The sequence below is a fragment of the Erinaceus europaeus genome, chromosome 10 (assembly GCF_950295315.1).
Source record: "Erinaceus europaeus chromosome 10, mEriEur2.1, whole genome shotgun sequence".
Classification (NCBI taxonomy): Eukaryota; Metazoa; Chordata; class Mammalia; order Eulipotyphla; family Erinaceidae; genus Erinaceus; species Erinaceus europaeus.
The window spans coordinates 102,961,138-102,986,793 of record NC_080171.1 but is presented as its reverse complement, the minus strand read 5'-3'; the positions used below and the strand labels follow the sequence as shown (position 1 = coordinate 102,986,793).

The 25,656-nt window shown below is 50.3% G+C and overlaps 1 protein-coding gene across 2 annotated transcripts in view; it reads right to left on the bottom strand.

Moving 5' to 3' along the window:
- Positions 1–283: 283 nt before the first annotated feature.
- The window catches only part of ASS1 (argininosuccinate synthase 1), a 49,946-nt gene continuing 24,573 nt past the window's right edge, over positions 284–25,656 (bottom strand). For both annotated transcript variants that reach the window (XM_007527013.3, XM_060200394.1), the window contains exons 9-15: positions 24,831–24,921; positions 21,823–21,907; positions 21,264–21,328; positions 13,440–13,571; positions 7,063–7,219; positions 2,701–2,766; positions 284–569 (exon numbers count right to left, since the gene is read on the bottom strand). In XM_007527013.3, the coding sequence (XP_007527075.1) occupies positions 524–569; positions 2,701–2,766; positions 7,063–7,219; positions 13,440–13,571; positions 21,264–21,328; positions 21,823–21,907; positions 24,831–24,921 (642 nt within the window). In that variant the 3' untranslated portion in view covers positions 284–523. The remainder of the gene's footprint in view (positions 570–2,700; positions 2,767–7,062; positions 7,220–13,439; positions 13,572–21,263; positions 21,329–21,822; positions 21,908–24,830; positions 24,922–25,656) is intronic.

Genomic DNA, 25,656 nt, shown 5'->3' with positions numbered 1-25,656 from the left:
CATATGTCACAAGGCTTCAGAGACAAAATCCCAGGCTGCTGGGCTCAGGTCTGACCCAGGTGGGCACTTGTAGATTATTATTATTGCTAGAAGAGAGAGGGATTGATTCTTCCAGATAAACAGGTTTTCTGGTAATAGGTGGCCTTCAGGAGCACTTAAGTCAGAAAGCACAAAGCTTGTTGTAAGAAAAGCATGATTGCCTCTACACACACACACACACACACACTCTCTCTCTCTCTCTCTCCCCCTTTTCTACAGAAATAAAGAAACAAAAGACTAATGTATCTTTTTTTTTTTTTAATTGTTATTTTACAGCTCTGACTGTGGCTGTCCCCAGCTCTTGCCTATGCTGACCACTTTTTGCAAGCTACAGGGGATCAGGGAACAAAGCTGGGGCCTGGCACCCCTACTAGGTTGCCAGCCCAGGGAGAACAAGTCACAATTACAAATTATCACAACAATTAGTGTCTGTACTTGGGAGATGGGCAAAGTGAGGAAGCCCGGATCCTCATTGTCAGCCCCTCTATTTGGTGGTGACCTTGCTCTGGAGGCGATGATATTCCTTCAGCCTGTAAACCAGATTCAAAACAAAGACAAATGTAAATTAACAATAACAACAGTGCACTCTGTTCAATTAACTCAGGCAGAACTGGGGTGTTGGGACAGCTGTTTGTTACGATGTGTGTGAAATTGTCATTTTTTTCCCCTTCCCCTTTTCCCTCTCTTTTCTCTTCTGCCCTGCCCCTCTTGCCCTCCAAACAGGATAATGTAATTAATTTATCATGGGGGGGGGCATTGCTTGTCACTGTCCAAGACAAAACATTTAACTGGCAGTGGGAGAAGTGAAGAGGCCATTATAAAAATCTGGCGTGTTCAGAGCCATTTAAAAGGGTTTCTAGAGTAATAAAAACAAACAGAGACCAAAGGAGGCTGAGGCTGTGGTGGAGGGGAGAGAAGGCAGGGTGGGTGAGTGGGCTGGATTCAGCATTTAGTTCCAGGGACACAAAGCTGGTCCTGGGAGAAAACTGTGGCTCTGTGTTCTGGACATGTTGTCTGGGGAGGACACAAGAAGGAAGCTGGTGACTAAGAAACTAGTCCAGGCCTTTTGAATTCTGCTCCACAGCTTCCTAGCTGTGTGATAATGGGTAAGTTTTCTGACCACCCTGCACTTGTCTCCACACTTGCAGTTGTGTGCAAGAATTAAATGAGACAACGGGGGCTGGCTGATGGCCCATTTGGTTGAGTGCACACGGTACCATGAGCAAAGACTAGGGTTGGAGCTCCCAGTCCCACTTGCAGAGGGGAAGCTTCACGAGTAATGAAGCATACTTGACTGTCTCTATTTCTCTTTCCCTCTCAATTTTTCTCTGGCTCTATCCAATATATATATACATATATATATTTTAATAAGACAACTGAAGAGAGTGACTTGGAATGGTTTAGTTTGTAGTAGTTTTAAGAACTGAATGATTTTGTGTGCCTGGGGCATGCCTACCCTAGGACCACATTCTCCCTGTGTACCAGGGTCTGGGCAGGATGACTGATTTTCATGGACTCAGATGACTCCTGAGAGGTACTGCACAACCAGGACTTAAACTCAGGCCTGAGTGGCTTCAGATGGCATGTACCGCCTCGTGGGCCAGAGAGATTCATAATACCAGGACGATTTACAGCTAGAACTACAACTCAGCTATAGTGCCATGAGGGCAGAAAGTGGGTGGCTAGGGCACCTTCTGAGGCCCTTTCCTACTTCTTTTTTTGCCTCCAGGGTTATTGCTGGAGCTTGGTGCCTGCACCATGAATCCACTGCTCCTAGAGGCTATTTTTTTTTCTCCCTTTTGTTGCCCTTGTTGTAGCCTTGTTGTGGTTACTATTGTTGTTGATGTTGTTCGTTGTTGGATAGGACAGAGAGAAATGGAGAGAGGAGTGGAAGACAGAGAGAGGGAGAGAAAGATAGACACCTGAAGACCTGTTTCACCGCCTGTGAAGTGGCTTGCCTGCAGGTGGGGAGCCGGGGGTTCGAACTGGGATCCTTACGCCGGTCCTTGAGCTTTACACCACATGCGCTTAACCCGTTGCACTACCACCCGACCCCCCTTTCTATCTTTCTTCTTTTTTTTTTTTTAATCATCTTTATTTATTTATTGGATAGAGACAGGTAGAAATTGAGAGGGAAGGGGTTGATAGAGAGGGAGAGAGACAGAGAGATACCTGCAATCCTGCTTCACCACTTGTGAAGCCTTCCCCCTGCAGGTGGGGACCGGGGGATTGAACCTGGATCCTTGTCCACTGTAACATATGCGCTCAGCCAGTTGTGCCACCACCTAGCCCCCGACCCCTCCCCCTTTCTACTTCTTAACACTTTCCTTTCCCAAGCTGCTCAGGCTTCAAGAGGGTTGCTAGTGGAGTCCCCACACCTGGTGAAGGTGGACATGAGGGTCCAAGGGCAGGACCAAGGAAGTTGAAACCCAAAGACCCAGGACCCTCTGTTGCTCTCAACTGGCATAACCACACATTTTGGTCCTACTTAGAATGGGGGTAAGTGGGTGCCCAAAGCAGGAACTGAGGGTGCTGTGGACTGAGGGATGGGAGGGGGGTCTTGTTTAGGGCTGGGCAGCTGTCAGAAAGATGGAGATCCCAACAGCCTGCTCCACACACCTAAGGCCTCCAAGGACACACAGGGGCTTGAGAGGTTCTCACCTGAGGGAGTTGATGTTGATGAAACCAGTGGCATCGATGGGCTCATAATCCCCTTGCACGTTCATGCTGCAAGGAGACCACAGAAAGCCGTTAGCACCCTTAAAGACATCCCCACCCAGAATCCAGGTGCCCTCTGGGGTCGGGGGGGCAGTGTAGGCTCAGACATCCTTGCATCCCCAGAAGGATGCACACATAAGCATCTTTGCATTTCATGGCAAGATTTGCCCATCAATTCACCCATCTCTTGTCCGTACCACTAATGAGTCCCTGTCTAATCCATCCTGAACCAGCCCTCCCCAGACACACACGCACACATGCACATACGCATGCGTACCTGAAGATCATAAAAACAGTTGGCCAGTCTCTGCTCTACCTAAATGGGATTCATTTCCCACTGTATTTTAGACTCGAATCACTTGGACTCCTGAGTGTGCATCCTCACTCCACCCCTAGCTGAGTGCAGAGCAAGGAGCCATAGTCTTTCTCTTATGCAGAGGCCATCAGCATTATCACTGACACTGAGAATGCCAGGGATCTGGCACCTGTGAACACAATTCATTCTTTTACTCATTCATTTATTCAGATATTTATTAAGCACCTACTACTTCTCAGGACCTATGTCAGGTGTGGAGGAGACCAGTAAGAACTATGTGTCCCTGGGTGGTGGAACAGATAGAAGCTGCCAGTCACGTCTCTGCCTCATTTATGATGCCTGTGAGAAGCCATTTGAGGGCAAGTTCAGAGCACTGTGGCTTCAGATTTAATGCTACAAGGCCACCCTCCAAACCTCTGGGAATGAGGATCCCCTCCTGTGTTTCTCACGGGCCAGTCAGTCACATCCTGCCCTGAATCAACCCCTTGTTTTCATGTCTACAGAACTCCAGCCCCAGGACAAAGCCGTCTCAAGGTTCAAGTGACAAGGAGGTGGCCTGTCCCCTGAGGAACCTTCTCCAGAGAGGTGAGATTGGGGTGGGGAGGGCAGGGACCCCGAGGCATGCCTGTGACTGCTTCTTTGTGGGCTGAAGACTTTCTACAACAACAAATGGGCTTTCGAGGCCCCACCCTGTAACTCATTCAGGACTTGGATTCTGTGCCCCCCATGCCCTTGCCTTGACCTTCACGAGGCCTTGGATCTGGCACATGGCACTCCCACGCTCCCAACCCTTCTGCCCCACCTCCACACCAGCCCTCCAGGGGCAGGACAACTAGGAGCCACTCAGCTAGTTCACTGGAGAGGGAGAAATGTCAAACTTCAGATGGACCACTGCTTTACTGTTTAGCACCTTGCTGACAGAGGCAAAGCTGGGCCGGACTAAAGCATCACTTTTTTTTTTTTTTCTCCAGGGTTACTGCTGGGGCTTGGTGCCTGCACTACAAATCCACTGCTCCTGGAAGCCATTTTTTCCCTTCTGTTGCTCTTTTGTTTATCGCTGTTATATTATTGTTGTTATTGCTGTCATTGTTGTTGGATAGGACAGAGAGAAATCGAGAGAGGAGGATAGAAAAACAGACACCTGCAGACCTGCTTCACTACCTGTGAAGCGACCCCCCTGCGGGTGGGGAGCTGGGGGCTCAAACCGGGATCCTTATGCCGTCCTTGCGCTTTACGCCATGTGCGCTTAACCCGCTGAACTATTGCCCGGCCCCCAGCATCAAGCTTTTATGGAGCTTGCTGGGGTGATTAACAAGACATCCCTACCACTTTCTCCCATATAAACAAGCTTTGAACAATCAAACTCACTCTCACTGTCCAGAGTCCTTGTCCCTTTGCTCAATCCAGAGGCAGGCAGGACCCTCTTAGCCCCCAAAGTGCCTGCACGTGTCCTTTGCCCTCTGCTTCTCACGTATCAAAACAGATTCTCTCCCCTTCTGCCCCACCAACCCTTCCGGACTGCCCCCACAGCCCTGGCACAGAGACCCCTGTCTGGTTCCACAAAGCCGCCAAGGAGTTCCCAGAGGTGTTTCTTAGGAACCGAAAAATATCCTTTTAAAATCCTGGTTTGGGGTTGGGGGTGGTGGTGGGGGGGGGGTGAGGAGAGGTGGAAAAAGAGTTTACAATGATTTTTTTTTTTTTACCTCCCCTGACGGTCTACAGAAAACCTCTGTGCTTTTATTTTTGTTCATTCGAGTGGCTCTGACCTGCTCTATAATTACGTTACTTTCTACCTACTGTGCCGCGGCATTTCCAGTTCTGCTACCTCTCGTGGTTCCTCGCTGGTCCCTGTGATGCTGTCACTCAAGGGCTTTCAAGCCAGCGATGTAGAAATCAAAAAGAAAAGGGAAATGGTCGGAGACACAGTGAGAATAAATGCTCCTGCTTTTCTCTCTTTTTTCCCCCTTTCCCTTTTTACTTTATTCATTTAATCTCCCTGAGTGAGACTGTAAGGCTTAATGAAGGGTTGGACAGATTATTAGAGGCTGTTGATTTGGAGGGGGAGGGAAGAAAGAGCCAGAGAGAGAAAGAGAGAAGATAATTTGACATTTACCCCGACTGATCTAAACTGATTCGGTTATATTTATGGCTTATAAAGTGTTTAGAAAGATTGAAGAGGAGGGGGTGGTGGTGGAGAAACTCAACGCAGCACAGAGAAGGGAAAGAGAAAAATAATATTGACGGCTAAACAGAACTCATACTTTCCCAGCTGGTCTGCAGGAGGGCAGAGAGGGCCCCAGCAAGGGGGGCTATCTGTCCCTCTGGGGTTTGTCCCCACCTGATTTATGACCTCTGCAGAGATGCCTGGAGAGTGCCATATTGTAGTTTTCAGCAAAACACACAGATGCACGCGCGCGCGCGTGCGCGCGCACACACACACACACACACACACACACACACTCTAACTTATAAGGCAGGCAGACACAGGTGCTGCTTACAGGCACAGCTAATGGTCACCTGCTAGCTCTGAACTTTGACCCAACCCATTAGGGTTCTTTGGCCTTTCCAGGCAATTCAGCCTCCTCCTCTGCCTGACCTTAACTCCCATCTCATCTCACTGGCCCCCTTCGGTTGGCTTCAGAGAAGGACAAGATATGATCCAGATGCCTGCACTGTCCAATGTTGTCTTAAAAAAGGGGGGGGGGGAGTCGGGTGGTAGTGCAGCAGGTTAAGCACATGTGGTGCAAAGCGCAAGGACCGGTGTAAGGATTCCGGTTTCAGCCCCCAGCTCCCCACCTGCAGGGGACTCACTTCACAAGCGGTGAAGCAGGTCTGCAGGTGTATATCTTTCTCTCTCCCCTCTCTGTCTTCCCCTCTCTCTTCATTTCTCTCTGTCCTGTCCAACAACAATGACATCAATAACTACAACAATAATAACTACAACAACAATAAAAAATAACAAGGGCAACAAAAGGGAATATATATATATATATATATATATATATGTATATATATATACACATAAAGGTTTATGTGTTGACTTATTTAATAAGTGCAGCATCACCCTGGCGTATGTGGCACAAGTGATCAGACACAAGACCTCATGCATGCGAGTCCTGTGCTCCACCAGTGAGCTACCTCCCCTGTAATGTTTTCAGTCCACATTTATTCTCAATGCTGGATCCAGGTGTCTAGTAACCAACTAGAAAGTTTTTCTGGTCATTTGCAAAGAAGACTCACTTTTTCAGATGTCCGGATGCCAGTATCTCCTCAAGAGCAGTCCCTCAACTCAGCAAAGTTTATGCTACTATTACTGTCCAACAATAACAGCAAAACCAAACAAACAGCCCCTGGGGTGATTCCAGACCCTCCCATCTGCCACCACATCCAAGCCCTTTTGATTCCATCTCCTGGCCAAATCTGTTTGCTTCTCTTCACTCCCAGGGCCCTCAACAGGGTACATGTACCAGTGTGTAGCAGAGGTCCCTGTGGTTCTGTCCTTGCCAGCATACACCTCTTTCCAGACCAGCCAGAAGGACCCTTGGGGCAGACACAGATCTCATTTTTCCCTTCCCTAGAAAGCCTGGTTCCAGGACACTCGTGCTCTGGCTCCTGGCATTTTTGTAGTGCCTGAAATGTCCAAGGTACAGAACCTCTGCATAAGGCACACATTTCCCCTGGAAAATCTCCCCTACCTGTCTCCACCTGACTTCCTCCTGGAAGCTTCCCAACCTCAGTTACTACACCTGCTGGGTGGCCCTGCTTCTTCTCTACTGTGGCCATCTTTGCTCATAATACATCCAGGTATAACTTGCAGCCCATATAGGATGTTCTGTGAGAGCATTGGTGGTGTTCGTGTCCTCAGGCATATCTTTGCTGAGAGGGGACACCATATGTGAGTGTCTATGCCCTGTGTGTGTACGTGTGTGTGTGTGTGTGTGTGTGTGTGTGTGTGTGTGTGAGTGGAGGTGTCAGGCAGAGGCACCTACCTCACCAGCTCCTCATTGTAGAGGGACAGCGGGGACTCGCGGCCGAGGATGTAAACCTGGCCCTTGAAGACGGACACCTGCACTTTTCCTTCCACACGCTCCTGGGACTTGGCAATGCAGTGACGGACAAACTCACATTCGGGGCTGTGCCAGAAACCTGTGGAGAGGAAAAATTAGAGTTCTCCTGGGAACCGCCATGTTGCCTGCTGTGGTCCAGGGCATACGGAAGATGGAGGTCAGGAGACAGCACCCCGTTGTGACAGTCCTGGAGCCTAGGAAGGCTGGCCTGAGCCTGCTGTGCTGACTGATGAATTCTATACAAACTGCCCTTGGGAATGACTGAATCACGGAACAAGGCCTCTTTCCCCTGCTTCGTAACCTGGTGGAGCTCTTGTGGTTTAGGTGGTGTCCTTTCTGTCCCCTGCAATGCAGTCACATCCAGAGGGTCACAAGGTAGAGGGCAGGTCCCACTGTTTCAATGCCACAGCAAGTGCTGGGGACAGTGGTGAAAGGGCTCAGTCTGTGAGGGAGGCAGACAGAAGGCAGGCAACCTTGGCCAGGACTCTGGATGTGTCCTGAGATCAAGTGCCGAGGGTTCCCAGCAAGGACGAGTTCAGAAAAATCTCAAGTTCAGAAAAATCAAGTATGGGTGCCATTCCACCCCCATCCCTCTTTGCAGAGCTGGGAAGGCCTCTCTCTGGGGCCTGGCAGGTTCCTTAGAAACTGATGAACTTTCTTCCACATGCTAGGAAGCTTTTACACTTCAAGCACAGACGCCATGCTCTGAGCTATGCTGGGACTGGCCCTTTGATTTCTTAGAAACAGCTGTGGGAGGGAGTCAGGCGGTAGTGCAGCAGATTAAGCACATGTGGCGCAAAGCGCAAGGACCCATGTAAGGATCCCGATTCGAGCCCCCAGCTCCCCACCTGCAGGAGAGTCGCTTCACAGGCGGTGAAGCAGGTCTGCAGGTGTCTATCATTCTCTCCCCCTATCTGTCTTCCCCTCCTCTCTCCATTTCTCTCTGTCCTATCCAACAATGATGACATCAATAACAACAACAGCAATAAAAAAAACAAGGATAACAAAAGGGAATAAATAAATAAATATTTAAAAAAAAAAGAAAGCTGTGGGAGTAAGACTCTCAGCCTCTTTTTTCTAGTGGGGAAGAATGAGGTTCAGGGAAATGGAGAAACTTCTCCAGGATGTCAGTGGGCTGTGGTGCAATCTAATCTCAGTGGTCCCCAAGTCTGATGAAGCTGCTTCAAATGATATTCTGGCACTTTCCTGTCTGGGGCAAGAATGGATGAGCAGCGTGTTCGTTCCCCTCCTTCCATGCCTGGTCCCCAGAAACCAAAGGCCAGGGGAGGTTCTATGCTTGACCTCAATCCTTAGTTAACACACTCACCCCCAGCTGCATCTCAGACCCTGAACAGTGGGCTCCTCTCTTGCTGCTGCTGAGAGATGACCCACCAAGGGGCCTGAAGCTGAGCTCTGGCCAGGCTGAGGAGTGGGGGCGAGGGAGATGCAAGGGGTAGGGTTTCTCTGAAACAGAGCTGGGAAGGTGAGCCCACCTGGGCAGCTGGGGGGCCAGATGGTGCGAGATCTGCTGCCCTGATAAAGGGTCGGGTCAGCCTGGGTCTGTGGCTATTGTTAGCTCAGGCCTCCAGGGGCACCTGTGGGGGCACTCCCTCCGTGGGAACCGGGCTTTTCCTGCAGGGGGGGGGGGTTGGTGGCTGGAGAGGTGGTGGAGGGCCAGGCAGGGCAGAAGAGGTCAACCTTTGCTCTCCAGCTCTTCAGCATCCTGTCCTGCGAGCTGACACCCCAGTCTCACTGAGCTAGACATGGACCTTGTGCCTTAGTTTCCATCATTGCACCAGGAGATGTTACAACTGCTGTCCAGAGGTTTCCATGGATTCTAATGAGAGGATGTGGGCAGAACACTGAGAGCTTTGTGCTCAGGTTGGAACAAGACACTTCGACCTACAATAGTCCTCACTCTAGGCTGGGACAGACACCCCGGGAGAATGGGTCTGTCTAAAGCCATACAGCAAGTCCCACTGAATGCTCCAGTCTATAGACCAGATCCCTGTGGGAGGGGATACTGGTAGCCTTCCTGACTGACTCCCCAAGCCCTAGTGTCCTGAGCTAGGACATCTTTCTGATTTTCAGGATAATTAGATAATCCTGAAGTTTCCAGACTGGAAGACAGCAGGGGTGGGGAGGTAAGTAGAGACGAGGCCAGAGACTTCACTGGAGCTTGTGGCCCGGACTGGACCTCTGGTTCTGCCACGTCCACCCCCTGGAGGTCTTCTGCTTTTTGCAGCAGACCCAGTTTACAGAGGTGGGGTGCAGTAAGCCTAGTGCACGCTCTCTCTCTCTCTTTCCCTCTCTCTCTCATCATGCATGTTCCAGGCCCACGAATGCCCTATAGGTCTGGGGACAACAACCCTCTGTACACATTGTACATATGTCCATTTTCCTGCTAAAGAAACTGAGGCTGGAGAAAGGAGGTGAGCTGCACTCCCTATAAGGGCTCTTCATGAGACGCTCCAGTGTTGACTCCTCAGAGTCAGGCACTGTTCTAAATGCTTTACAGATCCTCATGCATTTAGTCCTGGAACTAATATGGCCACTCTTCAGAGGGGAAACCCAGGCATGGGGAGGTTGAGTGACTGGACCAAGTTTACCCCTGGACTATGCCATCTGCATCGTCCTTATGTGAGAAATCACATCAGACAGCTCTTCTGAGCTATTGTGGGGACAGGTTGCTTGAGCCTGACCTTGACATCTCTGGGAGCCTGGCTGTCAGGGGCACTGGGGAAGTGTCTATTAATAGCAGCTGCCTGGGAGAAAGAAGCCTCCACCTGACTGGCTTCATCCCCTCTCCTCTGCTCAGAGGTTTTGTTTCCTCTGAAAGCTCCTAATCTCTAGGGCTCATTTTGGGATTTAGAAGGCTCTGTGGGTGACAGAGAGAGGACTCAGGCAGTCTGGCAAAGAAGCATCAAGCCCACAGCCCTGGCCAAGATGCACTCCAGACACTCAGAGCTCCATGTGCATGCACTGCACCCCTGGATCATTCCTCATTAATAGCCTTGCTGGCTTCCTGAGCTGCTGCTGAAGTGGCTGAGAACTTGGCCTTGGAAGTTGGCCTGTCCCGGGCAACAAGCCACTGCTCATCAGCCCTGAATTCACCTGCTTGGGCCTCAGTGCCCTCCCCTCTGTGCAGCTAAAACCAGGTAATTGCCACCAGTGCCCAATGAAGAGCCCGGCTGCAAGGCAGCAGGCTGAGTGGCAGCCGTCCTATTGTGGGGACATCTATGGGCACGCCCCCCGCCCCCAGCAGGCGAGGCTGGGCCAGGTGCTCTCACTCCATCACAGCCTGCCATGTCTTAATGATGCCCCCACTTTGTAACCCAAATCCACCTTTCAGCATTGGAACCCCACCAAGCAAGAGAGCCCGCAGGAGACAATGGTATTTAAACACCTGTCTGGACCTGGGGGTGTGTGTGGTGGTGGTAGTGGGAGCTTGGCTTCTGAGCTACTGGCAACATTGGGAGGGAGAAGTAACACCAGCCAATAACCAGAGTCCTCTTGAAACTCCAAGATGAGTTACAGCAACTAGGAGCTTTCTGAGGAAACAGAACCCCAAAGTGGAGGACAGTGGAGGCTTCTCTCAGGTAGCTGCCCCTCACCTTCAGGCTTGCCTACACAGGCAGGTCAGGCTCAGCAGCACCCTGTCCTCCCAACATTGCCACAAAGGAATGATTTCTCAGATTATGGAGATGTGACTGCTACAGATCAGAGTGAGCAAACATTGTCCAGACAAGCACCAGAGAGGGGTGTGGGTGGTGGTGCACCCAGTAGAGTACATCTGTTACCATGTGTAAGGACCCAGGCTCAAGCCCCTGGTCCCCACTTGCAGGGGGGAAGCTTCGTGAGCAGTGAACCAGGGCTGAAGGTGTCTTTCTTCCCTCCCTTCTTTCTCAGTTTATCTCTATTAAATAAATAAATAAAATATTTAAAAGAAAATAAAGAAGAAAAAAGGACCAGAGATTAATATCATAGGGCACAGCTGCTCAGTTCTCACTGTAGCTTTGACTAAATCACAGACAATCTGTAAGAGGATGAGTGGGGCTGTTCCCTCCCCCCCCCCCCCAAAGTGATGTGTGGATACTGAAACTCGAATTTCCTGTCACTTTCACCTGTCATGAAATGGAGTTATTAAAATAAAATTTTCCCATCCTTTTAAAAACAATAGAGGAGGGTGGACTGGGACAATAGCACAATGATTATACAAAAGACTTTTGTGGTAGCTCTAGTGGTGTTAGCACATAGCACTTGTAAGACTTCTGTGCCAGAGGCTCTGAGGTCCCAGGTTCAGTCACCAACAATACCGTAAGTCAGAGCTGAACAGTAATCTGGTCTTGGTTGGTCTTCTGCCTCCTCCCCTCCCATCCTCCTTCCCTTCGTGTGTGTGTGTGTGTGTGTGTGTGTGTGTGTGTGTGTGTGTATCTTCATCTTTTTCCTCATTAAAATAAATAAGATATATGAAAATGATGGTGGCCAGATAGCCCAGCTGTTAGGGTGCCTAGCTTGCTGAATGCAGCTCAGGTTCCAGCCCCCTGGGCACACAGTGTGTGGGAGGGGCACTGCCGTGGGGAAAACTCTGGTCCTGTGGTGTCTTTCACTCACTTGGTCTGTGTATCTGAAAAAGTTGACCCAGATAGGTGAAATTGTGCATGCACAAAGCCCCAGCAATGCAAAATAAATATTCTTATCTGGTGGGCTCAACAAAAAGAGATGAGAGACCTGGTGTGCCATTACCTGGCCCCTTAAAGCATGAAAAAACCTTTTTCCAGATTCCATCCCCAGATGTCCTCATTTATTAAATAAATCCGGTTGGAGTCAATTTACATTTCTAACAAGTTCCAAGGTGATGCTATGGTTGCTTGTATGATGATCACACTTTAATATAAGGGTCTATTTTCTCAAAAATCATGAATCCTTGAGACTAATACATACAAGATTGATTAGGGAAACCAGCTCCTTCTAATTTCATCATCCTAGGTCAATAGCTTTCATCTGCAAGCTCACTTCTTGATCCAAGAAGTGATCCAAATTCTTGATTGATCCAAATCCTAACTATATTAGCATGTCAGTAATAGGAAAGGGATAAAGAAAAGGTATACATCATCCAGCTAAGTCATCGTCTTCTTCCTCCTTTTTTTTTTTTTTTATTGCCACAGGGTTATCACTGGGGCCCAGTGCTGGCACTATGAATCCACTGCTCCTGGCAGTCATTTCTTCTTTTCTATTTTTTTATTTGATAGGACAAAGAGAACTTGAGAGGGAGGAGGAGATAGGGAGAGGGATAGATACATGCAGACCCGCTTTACCACTAGTGAAGGTTCTCCCCTACAGGTGGGGAGCAGGGACTTGAACCTGGATCCTTATGCGTGGTAGGTAACATGTGCGCTTAACCAAGTACACTACTACCCAGCCCCCCAAGTTAGCTTCTTTTAAGGAGTCTTATTGCAAGAACGTAAGTACATTAAGCCTCAACTAACAGAGAAAATGGTAAATATAGTTTTGTGGTCAAATACACTGCCAATCCAAATAAAACTGGGAATCTATTTCTAAGGGAGACTTTACGTTAGCTTAACTAAAGATTCTACCACAATGTAGTCTACATGCTCTTCAATCAAGTCCTACAGAAAAAAAAAAAAGAGTTGAGAGGACAGATTTGGGGACCTCTATTATGAAGGAATGGATTTGGAATCAGCAGGTTCAAACTCCGTGAACATAGGTCAGGCATGGAAATGGTCTGCTGGGCTGTGAATGGCACTCACCCACACTGCATGCTAATGTCACTGTGATCACCCCTTGCATGGGCTGGGCCTATGGCTGCCGACGGGCCTCCCGGGAGCAATCTAGCTCCTGCCATGGGCCAGCCATTGCTGGAGACTGTGCAGTCGAACCAGGATCTGCCTGTAGTCATCCTACACTGGGTTCAAGTGCAGTCAGGTCACTTCTGGGTGTGTGACTTTGCAAAGCTAGTCCCTTGTGCTATGATCTTTAGTTTCCTCCTCTGTGAAAATGGCTGGCTGCAGCTGTCCTATGAAGGTGGGGTGGGTCTCCCTGGGATGGTGCTAGAGTATGTGACATGGAATCACAGAGACAGTAGGTGGAGAAGGCACCTGTCACACTCGGAACAGATGGAGGTTTTGGCATTCTCTTTTTCTCCCTCCCTCTCCATTGCCCTTACCTGACCCCCTTTAACCTGCATCTCTGGGTTCCTGCAGGAGCTGGGCCATAGGACCGGCATGGGGATGGGAGGATTGAACAAGGGAGAGGGAACAGCCATGGGGTCTATGTACCTGTGTACACCAGCTCAGCGAATTTCAAGCCCAGGCCTTGTTTGATTTTGCGCACTTCCCGATCCATGGTGAAGGCCTCGATGTCTAAATGAGCGTGGTAGAGGATCGTCCCTGCTGGGGTCTCGTAGATACCTAGCCATTTTTCCAGGCAGGGGGAAAAGGAGAAAAAAGAAAGAAATACATGAAACCCAAACTGTCAGCAAATGACAAAAAAAAAAAAAAATAATGACTCGTCTGACAGGAGACAAGCTGGTCGGACCCATTCACTCCCAGCTTGCTGCAAAATGCATCTGTCATTATGTTCATGCTGGGGCCACGACAGTCCACTCTGCAGCTTGTGGAGAAAATGTCTAGATGCCCCCCTTTGAAGAGGCCCTCAGACGTTGGAAAATGACAGGGTTTCTGAGCTGCTCCCCCCTCCTCCCCAATGCATGCCCACCGGCCCGTGGCTGAAAACCTGTAATTAAACCCACTCTGGAAGAGCCCAGGGCCCCAAATATCCCTTCCTCTCCTCCACCAGGGAGCCTGAGGAGGGGCTGGCTTGCATACACAGGCACACGTGGACATGTTGCACGTGCATGCTGCCTTGGCCCACGGTTGCTTCCTGGCAACCCATGTCCCTGCAGAGAAATATGTGACCTGCCCTCACCCCACTGTACAGATGGGGAAACTGAGCTCCAGAAGGAGGAGTGAGAAGTGGCTTTCCCTGGGGCTGGACTGGCTCTGCTGAGGATCCACTGGTGATAGAGTCTGCTCCACCTGGAAGGTCGTGCCTGAGAAGATGTTAAGTCCCCTTCTTGTCACTGCCTTTCATTCATAGAACAGCCTGTTCAGAGCAGATGGGTCTCTGCAGTTAGAGGAGGGGCTTGGCCTGAGCTGCACCTGGCCCCGGGAGGAAGCTACAGTGAGCAGCATCAATCCGGGTTTGAGGATAGGCAGCTGGGTCACTCCCCACACCATGTCCCAGGCTAGCTCCCTCTTGCTTGCCCCAGCAGTGCAGGCCCTCAAATAAAGCTCAGGTGATCTCGGAGAGGAGACCTTGAGCAAACCTGACCTACTTCTGGTTCTGATGGAGGAGGAGCAACAGTGGTCCTTTTTCCCCACCACGTCACTGTCCAACATGCAAGGGGGGCATGTTCTCATTTATCTAGAAAGGCTGATGGGAGTGGAGCTGGATGGATGTCTGGGGAAAAAAAAAACAACTGCTGACAGGACAAGAACTCTGCCCTATGTGGGGTGATATGCTGCCACAAGCAAGGGCCTCTCACGACCCCAAGGCCCAACAGCCTAGTGGCTTGATTACGAAGGCAGACACGTTTGGAAATGCCTGCCTCCAAAAATGGCAGAAAGAATCACCATGTTGTAAAGGGTAAAGCTTTCAATTGTCCTAGAAATGGTATCACCAAGATTAAAGCAATTTTCTGAGTCACCTGTAGCAAGATACTGGCAAAAGCCCTTTCATCAGCTCATTCTGGCACCAAACAGAGATTTGTGGGACTGGGAATAGGCCTTTGAACTATGATTTGTCACATTCTGGAGTGGCACACCTGGTCGAGTATACATGCAACCTTGCACAAGGACCCAGGTTTAAGCCTCCAGCCCCCACCTGCAGAGGGAAAGCTTCACAAGTGATGAAGCAGCGCTGCAGGCGCCTCTTTCTCTCTCCCTCTCTATGTCCCTTCTCAATTTCTCTCTGCCTTATCAGGTAAAAAAAATAATAAATGAAGGACCTGGCTGCACCCTTCCCTTCCTCTTCTCAACTGGCCCAGTTGCAGGTACAGAGTCGGGGACCTGTAAGCAGCCCCATGTAGCAACACCTTAACGGAGAATGCCCAGCTCAGCTTTGCTGTGTGACCTTGGCCAGCCTGGGGGCCCTTCCTGAGTCCCAGACAATCCATCTGGAAAACAAGAAAGCTGACAGTGTCTGCTGCTGTTACTTCTAGCTTCCATCAATACTGGCCCAGAAGGGAGGTACCCAGACCCACTGTTGCCCCAGTATGGTGGCATACCTATGGTTTTGTCTCTCAAATACCCAGTCAATTCCCCTTCCCTTGTATCAGTGCCCTCTCAACATGCCAAGAGTTGTTGTCTCCTCCTGAGGCCCCACCAGCAGCCTTATAGCCATGAACCTCCCTGGAGTCATGGACAAGAAGATAAAGTCAAGTCATAAGCACACCAGCACAATTAGTACCCCTACTCCTTTGCTTAGAAGGTGTTAAAGTTAATCGTGGGTGATCAAAAAGCTTGTTTTCAGGTTGCTGCTGCTAGCGTGTGTGTGTGTGTGTGTGTGTTCGCACGCATGTGTTAAAGATGCTCTTCTCCATGGGGGCAGATGTGGGGGGTACAGATGATTTCTGTATATTTCTTCTGGGGTAAAAATGACTTAAAATGGTGACAGAAACATTTCTTCTGGGGTAAAAATGACTTAAAATGGTGACAGAAACCTGATGCTAAAAGACCATGGATTTGGGGTTTTTTGACAGTCGGCATACAAACCACTGCGCAAAAAGAAGGAGGAAATGACAGCTGAGTCTCGGAGTCACTAGAAGAGACAACAGACATCTCCAGAGTGACATGCACCGCGGCTCCAAGTGTCTATTTTCATCTCCCCGTGTTTACAGGAAAAAGACAGAGGTGTCAGCGGTTCTCTGCAGAGCAGCTTCAATCACACCATAATTACTGCTGAGGGGGTAGGGAGGGAGGGTGGAGAGCCGGGTGGCCAGGCTGGCAGAGAGTGGACTAAGCAGGCAGGGGCACCCTCACCTCTGCTCTGTGCCCCAGTTGGCCAAAGTGTCACTTGGGACAACCTGGCAGAATTGAGGTGAGCGGGACTCACCAATTCAGCTGGAGTTTGGAGTTTGGGGCAGGCGTGCGGTTTAGGGAACCATGACCAAGACTTTGGTCTTTTGGGAAAGCTGTACCTGGAGGGAGGGTTTGGGAAGACTCCGAAGGAAGGTTGGCTGGAGCCCATGGTATCTTCATGGTATTAGACCCAAGGAGGGGGCAGTTGCCATGGAGACATGATGGGACACTAGCCATCCTCTGGGTGTCATGCAGACCCCATCCTGGGGATCAGGGTGGGCCTCTGAGCCTGGCACCCTCAGGCAGCTGGGAGTGCAAACCCCTTTGCTTCCCAGGCTTTTTCTCCACTCTCTAGAACATTCCATCTCTGGAAGGCTGGGGTGGGTGGGCAGGCAGGTGAGTAGGTGGATCTTGTTCTTTCTTTGCCAGAAAGTAGAGAGTAGGAGGGATGCAAGGAGAGCAGGAAGCAGGGAGCTGATGAGGGACGAGGAGACAAGTCAGGCACAGGGGTGGGTGGTGGAGCCAGGCAGCCACAGGCAGAGGTGAGGCTAGAGGGGTAGGGTTAGAGGAGGAGGGAGAAGGAGGACTAAGCTGGTTCATTCCCTGCTTCCCTCCTGCCTGCCCTGCCCCCCCTTCTCCTCCCCACTGATTTCATTTACTTCACTTAATTAGCCCCCCTCCAGAGTTAAAAAGATAATGTGATAATGACGATGTGAACAGCCACAATACAGCAAAAGCCACTCCATCTGCAGCTTCCTCAGCCCATGCCCCTCTGACCCCTGTGTCTCCCAGCTCCACTGACCACTGGCCGGCAGACCCCTCTTGCCCCCCTCCCAGTCCAAGGCATCAGCACGGCCCCCCTCCCTCCTCATCCACCCCTGCCTCCTGAAAAACAAGCCCTTAATGAATTCCAATTACGAGCTTTGTAAAATCAATATAAATGACATTTTCCCTTGTACACTGAGATAGGGACAATAGACTCCCTGCTCTTCCCACGATATAATTGACAATTAACAGCTTCTCCCATTACTGGAGACTTAATAAAAACCTCATCATGGGGGGATCCACCATATCCCAGTGCAGTGTGTCTGTTCTTCCTGGCAACAGATGCTCTGGACTGCAGAAATAAAGACAAGGTATTGCCCTAACATTACAAAGCAGTTTTCTTCTCTCCTTATCACCCTCAACCCAAGTAGGAAAAGTGGTCCATTAGAACTTCCATAGGGAGAAGGCAAGATCAGTCACACCTCTGACCTTTGCTCTGACCTTTGGAAGCACAGAGAGGGAAAGCAACTTGCTTCGGGTCACACAGCAAAGTCCTAGAACGACAATCAAGATTGCCTTCTGAAGAGACTGGATAAGTCTCAGACTAACTCTGTGCATTTAGGGACAGTCCCCAGCAGTACACACAATGCTGGTGGGTTGTAAGAAGGAGAGGGAGGTTTGGGGGAAGATAGTATAATGGTTATGCAAAGAGACTTTCATGCCTGAGGCTCCAAATTTCCCAGGTTCAATCCCCACACCACCATAAGCCAGAGCTGAGTAGTGCTCTGGTTAAGAAAGAAAGAAAGAAAGAAAGAAAGGAAAGAAAGAAAGAAAGAAAGAAAGAAAGAAAGAAAGAAAGAAAGAAAAAGGGTTAGGGGGGAGGAGGGGGTCAGAGCTGATAAGTGACTTTATACCATCTAGACACAGTGCCTAGTACAGGTTAGGAGCTTTCTGGATTGGACTTGAAGAATCCATTTCACAGATGGAGAAGTCAAGGCTCAGAGATAGTAAGTTGCTTCCCCAGTGGTAATAGAACCAAGATGGGAGCTTGGCCCTTGACACTAGTGAGCCACTTCTGAGACTCCAGGGCTCAGTCTCCAGCAGCCCAAACTCCCCATCCTATCAGCTACCTTGGGTGCCTCCTACTTTCTCTACCACCCTGAGTGCCCCCATTCCACTCTCTAGTTTACATTCTCCTACCTTCTCTATCACCCCGAGTGCCCCCACTCCCCTCTCCAGTTTACATTCTCCCAGTTAAAGCAGCTCTTCTCTACCCACCCAACAGGATGCCATTTTGACAAAGTGACCTCAAACTAGTCCTTCTCTTTCCAATATGAGAAGTCAGTTCACTTTCATCAACTGCCATTTCTGATCGATTGGTAATGATTATCTACAGTGCTGAGACACATCCACAATCAATTGGTGATGCCTGCCCTGGACACAATAAAAGCTACAGCAGCACTGCATAAGGACACCTCTGAGCCAGGCTGACTGTTCTCCAGGGATGCCTTTGCCCTTTGCTGCCTTTACCCTTTTAGAGTCACCCTGGGGGCTGGCCCCTACCTGTGGACATCTAATTGCAATAGTTTCACCCAGACTTCATGCTGCTGGTCCTTATGCCTCCTGTCTTGGTCTTGCCCATGAATTACCTATGGCTTGGGGCTTGTGTTTTTCTGTCTGGAGTGTTCATGCTGGTCCCTGACACTCCTAACTCCCTCCCAGGGCTTCCTGGGACACATTGACATCTTCAGGCTCCCAAGGGCAGACTGAAACAAAGGGACATTTAATCAGATGTTCACTGGAGGTAGGAGACAAAGGTAAGTGAGGATAAAAGGGAGCTGCTAATTAGTAATATTGTTCTCCACAAGGCCTTCCAGAGTTTCAATTAGATTGTTTTTCTTGGATAATAGCCGGTGAGGAGGAGGTGAGCACAGGAAAGTACACACACACACAGATACACACACACGCATACACACACAGATACACACACAGATACACACACATACACACACACACACATACACACACAGATACACACACACAGATACACACACACATACACACACAGATACACACACACACAGATACACACACATACACATACACAGATACACACACACATACACACACAGATACACACACACAGATACACACACACACATACACACACACGCACAGATACACACACACGCACACACACACAGATACACACATACACACACGCACACACAGATATACACACGCATACACGCACACACACAGAGATACACACACACATACACACACACGCACACATGCACACACATGCACAGATACACACACATACACACAGATACACACACATACACACACAGATACACACACATACACACACGCACACACACAGATACACACACATACACACACGCGCACGCACACACACACGCACACACACAGATACACACACATACACACACGCACAAACACACACACTCACACACACAGATACACACACACACACACACGCGCACACATGCACACACACACACACACACGCACACACCCCTCTTGAGATGAATCCATATAGGTTAGAACTGCTGAGATCTGTCTCCCATGCCCACGCTTACTGTTATACCTGGGGAAACTGAGGCCCAGCTGGACAAGATCATCTTAATGAGAACACCGTTATCTTGCTTTCCAGAACAGTAACTTATCTAACAGTTGACCTTGGACCTTTGGGTTTTAGAATCTTAAAGGAAAAAAAAAAAAATCCTGAAGGGCAAATATACAATGCCTTGCCCTGGGCTTACTTATTTTTTTCTAACCAAGGTTATCACTGGAGTTTGGTGCCTGCACAATGAATCTACTATTCCCTGGTGGCTATTATTTCTTTCTTTATATTTATATTTATTTTTCTTTTCTTACTTACTTTCTTTCTTTTTTTCTTGGTGATAAGACAGAAATTGAGAGGGGAGGTGGGGATAGAGAGGGAGAGAGAGGGCCAGGCGGTGGTACATCTGGTTAAGTGCACACATTACAGTGCACAAGGGCCCAGGTTCAAGCTTCTGGTAGGGAAAGCTTAGTGAGTGGTGAAGCAGGGCTGCAGTTGTTTCTCTGTCTCTCTCCCTCTCTATCACCCCCTTCCCTTTCAATTTCTCTGTCTCTATCCAATAACAAATAACTAAACACTACAGAGGGAGGGGGAGAGACCTGCAGTGCTACTTCACTATTTGTGAAGCTTTCCCCTACAGGTGGGGATGGGGATTTGAAGCCAGGTCCTTGTACATGGTAATGTGTGCACTCAACCAGGTGTGCCACCCTTGGGCCTGGTTGTGTTGTCTTATTTATTTATTTATTTTTATTTTTTATTTTTAAAAATATTTATTTATCCCCTTTTATTGCCCTTGTTGTTTTATTGTAGTTATTACTGATGTCATTGTTTTTTGATAGGACAGAGAGAATTGGAGAGAGGAGGGGAAGACAGAGAGGGGGAGAGAAAGATAGACACCTGCAGACCGCTTGTGAAGCGACTCCCCTGCAGGTGGGGAGCCAGGGGCTCGAACCCAGATCCTTACGCCGGTCCTTGTGGTTTGTGCCACCAGCGCTTAACCCGCTGCGCTACCGCCTGACTCCCTGTGCTATCATTTTTAAACTGGCCTGAAGTGAAGTGATGTGAACAACTGCCAGAAGAGGGGGCCCTGACCCCACTCTACCCACCAGCAACCCGATTCAGGGGCATGAAATGCTGAACACATGACCCTTCTGGGACAGCTCCTGGGAACACAAGCTCCTGCTTTATCCCATGGCAGGAGAGCCAGCCATCTGGAAGGGGACACTGAGTCCAGAGGGGACAGCATGGCAAGTGACTAACAGAGTCACAGACTCCAGTCACTAAGAGAAGACAGGGTGGGGGTACCTCATGGCTGCTTCTTATTTTTGGCCCAGCCAGCTGAGAGGCCAGGCAAGGTGGTGATCATGCCATGACCATGCCACAAAGAGACAGAGCTCTGCCCACCTAGGAGGAAAAGGACCCTGGGCTGCCCATGGTGTGGGAGAGAGAGAGCCTGGCTTCCAGACCTGACCCCCGGCCTCCCTTTTTCTTGGGCCGTTCCTGGAGTTCCTGCTTCCTTCCAGCTCTGGGCACAGCCATTATCTCCCCTTCATGGATGGCAGCCATGCCCCGAGTCAGCCATACAAAACAAGAGTAGCAGGGTTGGGAGTGGGTTGGGGACCTCAAGTCCTCCAGAGGCCTGTGCCTTGGGGCAGTAGCAGACTCACCTCGGGACTTCATCCCAATGAATCGATTCTCCACAATGTCGATGCGGCCCACACCATGCTTGCCTCTGTGGGAAGGAAGGGTCACTCAGTGCCAGGGACAGCTCCCAGGCACAGAGTTAGATGCCACCCACCCAGCTGGGCTCTAGGCTGCAGATCACCACCATCTCAGAGCCATGTGCTAGGAGGGTATTAGTCTTAGAATCTGAGGTTCAGAGGACATCATGTGGATGGGGAAACTGAGGCCCAGGATGAGAGGGATGGCATGGGTGGGTCCTCTGCCGCTTCTGTGACCATGGTTCTGGGGTCCTGTATAGTTCCAGCCCTAACGGCTGCTCATTTTTCCTCCTATCTCAGCTTCCTCTAAGTCATGGGCTTAAAGGTTGCAGCAGGGAGGGCCCTCAGAAGGTGGGAGACCCCTTGGACTATTGTCACCCAATGGTGAGGGCCAAAAGACTCTCCCACCAAACTCAGAGACCCTTGTGCTCATGGGGCTATGCCAGAGCTGGGGGCAGACAAGCTCCTAGATGGCTGGGGAGGGGGTGGGGCCACAGACACTCACGCGACTTCATTCAGGTACATGAAGAGCTCCAGGGAAGTGCGGTGGGTGGTACCATCCTTGACATTGGTCACCTTCACTGGGACCCCTTGGGTGGTGGGGAGAGGGCCGGGGTCCAGAGCTCCATCAAGCTGCCTGTGCTGGCCACCCCGCCCTTCCCCTCCACCCGCAACGCCTTAAATGGATGTGACAGATATGGACTCCAAATGACTCCTTGAAAAGCCCTGAGCAGGTTGAGGCCTGCTAGGGAGGGAGATAGAGGGGGTGAAGAAGCCCCCCAGAATGAAAGGGAAAATGCAATAAAAACGCTCTCCCCCACCCTCTCCTTTCTCTTTGCCCCTTTTGCATTTAGGGGCTGTGAAATTGGAACCAGGCCCTGAACTAATTGAATTTCACGCTCCACCATTGTCTTAGCCTGGAGCACCTTCTGTCCCACCAGCTATCCCACCAGCTACCCAGGGGCCGCCTGGCCGTGGTGCGGCTGAGCTCACACACACACACACACACACACACACACACACACACACACACACACACACACACACACACGTGGACCCCACACCCCCAACCCGACTCAGCACCCCGACTTTCACACAGACCTTTGATGAATGGGGGTGTAGCAATGCCTACTCCAGCGGGCTAGGTGCTGGAGGGGACCTGTGAATCTGAGAAGTGGGGACTGGGGTGGCCAGCTGCTGGGTGGGGGAGTGGGGGAGAGTCCAGAGGTGGTGGAGGGAGGGGGGGCAGTGGGTGGGTCCAGGGTTGACTTTGAATAGCAAAGGGGCATTTTCTCGAGCCCGTGTGAAATGAGCAATAAATGTATTAGGGGGCTAACAAGAGAGCTGTAACAGTGACAAAGAAAAGCTGTTCAAAGTTGGCGGCTAATCCCCCACCCATCTGCCCGGCTCATTTCCATGTAGCCTGCGATCGGTGCCAATCAGGGCTCAATAGCGGCTTTCGAGTCTTTATTAGCCAGGCGCCGCTTGGAAGGGCTTCGCTCAAGGCGCTGTCAGCCTGGCCATTCTTAACCCCCATTTCCAGGGGTTTTATAACTTGGTTGTAAATTGCTATTAAATGTAAGTCTGCCCAATAATGAACCTTAAGCCCCCCGAGCCACCCCCCTGCCTCTCCCCACTCTCTTTCTCTCCCTCCAAGGCTCTATTATGGCCTTGGCTGGGGCCTGCCCCACTGAGGAGCGGACATTGTTGCTGTCACCACCAGAGAAAGCCTTTTAGCCTTTAAAATAGTTAATAATTAGATTAAAACTTCAAATAAATTAACTGGAGGGTGAACGGGGAATGTTGGGGACAGCTTCTCCCATCAAGGGTTGTTTTATTTATTTGTTTGTTTATTTGTTTTTCCCTTTAGATAGTCCCTGAATCATTAAAATGGGTCATGTTTCTCCTCTGCTCAGCCCTTGGGGCTGCTGGGTTCCTGGAGCTTGTGGGGTGGCTGCCTGGGTTCCTCCCACTACCTTCTGCAGGGTGAGGCTTCCAGTCAAGCCTGCCTCCCATAAAGAGACCTCTTAGAGAAATATAGGGGTCTTTGGTCCCCAAGTGATAAGAAATTCAAGGGTTTGATATATGGGGGTAGGGGACAATGAGGGTGTCACTGGCTAGGCCAGGCTCCTGCGGAATGCTGGGAAGGGGCTGATTAGTAAAGTGCCAATGGCACTGTGTCTAGTTCTTTCTTTCTTTTTCTTTCAATATTTCATTTACTTATTTTTTAAGACAGAGAAACTGAGAGGGAAGGGGAGATAGAGAGGGAACAATAAAAAACCGGCAGCACTGCTTTACCACTTGTGAAGCTTCCTCCACTGTACGTGGGGACTAGGGGCTTGAGCCTGGGTCCTTGCATATGTAACATGTCCACTTAACCAAGCGCACCACCACCCAGCCCCTTTCTCTTTCTTTCTTTCTTTTATATTTTTAATTTATTTGTTATTGGATAGAGACAGAGAAAAATTGAGCAAGAAGGGGGAGATAGAGAGGAAGAGAGACAGAGAGATGCCTGCAGACCTGCTTCACTGCCTGTGAAGCAACTGCCCTGCAGGTGGGGAGCCGGGGGCTTGAACCGGGATCTGAACAGGTCCTTGCGCTTTGCGCCACATGCGCTTAACCCGCTGCACTACCGCTGTCTATTTCTAAAATGTCTTTTCATGAGAGATCAGAGCACTCCCCAGTTATAAGTGATGTTGGGAGTGAAATTCAGTGCAAGGCATGTGTGCTAGCCACTGAGCTACCTCTCTGCCCTTCTTTTTTACTCACCACACCTTTGGGTGTCCTGTGTCTGGTAAGTAAACCACATCCCAGAGCCTTGACAGTTGCTGTCCAGACCTTGTCCCCCTGCTCCCTGCTCTGGCCTAGGAAACCACCTTGTGGACAGACTAGCCAAATCTCCGTTCTGAGGTTTGACATGCCCTCAAAGTCAAAGAATGACTTTGCCCATTCCCAGTTCCTCTTGTTCCTGCCCAGCAATACCTCCACCAGGAAGTCTCCCTAATTTCTGCAGCTTCCCAGAAAGGTTCCTTCCTTGGCTGACCTGGCTTCTCAGTCTGAGCCTAGACTTGCCCCCATCTTCTGGGACAAAAGGTGTCCCCACTGCCATTTTGATAGTAGGGGGGAAAAGTTTTGAGCCTAAGGTTAGCTGGGGCCTTGGCTGTGGGACCTTGAGACTCATTCACTGAGCATTTCCTTGGTGCCAGGGCCCTGCTCCAGATGCATTTACCCCCTATTTACAGATGAGGAAAGCGAGGCCTGAGAGAGTAATGTGACTTTGCCCATCCATGCCTCAGAGCAGCCTGTCAGCTCAAGACTAGAGGTGAGGGGCAGAGGCGGAAGGCACTGTTCCCATAGCCTAGGGGCTTCCATGGATCACAGTATCTGGGGAGGGGATGACTGGGAACCCCAGAAGCCAGGAGGGAGGCAAGTGCTCAGGATCCCAGGCCTGGAGGTCCAGGAACCAGAGCCTCACAAGCCCACCCCCTTTAGTCCAAACAGACAGACACCTACCTTTCTTGAACTCAATCTCTAGGATGTCAGGGCTGTTGGGGGCTTTTGCTGGGTCCTGGGTCTTTGTGTAGAGGCCTGGAGGAGCTTGGTTCTGACAAAAGACAGGAAAAGGCTGAAGGGTGGGGGTATCAAGAGCCTAGCCCTGCCTGACCAGCCCCTGGACAACCTGTACCCCATTTCCTGGACCTGGAGGGAGCTGCACCCTCTCTAGAACTGGGGGGGACTGTGGGCACTCATTGCCAGCTGGCATAATCTGGTCCCCCCACCCCCAGTCCCCACCCAGAGCCGGCCCTGATTGCCAGGGGCCTGGGAAACAAAGGGCTCAAGAAATCAGGCAATTTTTCCCCTCAACTTGATCTCATCTTTTTCTTCGACGCCCCCACAGCTGGAGGTAGAATCGCAGGAGAGGAACAAGTCAGGCAAGAAAAGTGTGACTTTGGAGGAGCAAGCCCAGCCAGCTTCCCGGGAGCGGGCGCACACGCTGTTGCAGGCTCCGGGAATTGGGGTTTATTCTGCACTGACCGCAAAGCTAATGACTACGCGTGACCCCAGCAGGTGCTCTGGCGGGCCGAGCCGTCCCCGGGGTCCCTGAGGTTAATACTCACAGGGAGAAAAGAGGAGAGCCAAGCAAAAACCCATTTGAAAACACATCAACCTTTATGTATATTTCTTCCTGGGCGTGTTGGAAAATGGGCCTCGCATCTCGACGACACCACGGAGGAGCTGCCTGCCAAGCTCCAAATTCCCTCCCGCCTGCCTGATCCCCCCATCCCCCAGCTGCCGCTTGGAGCCCTGCCACAGTGGGGACTGGGACCTCATGAGTCTG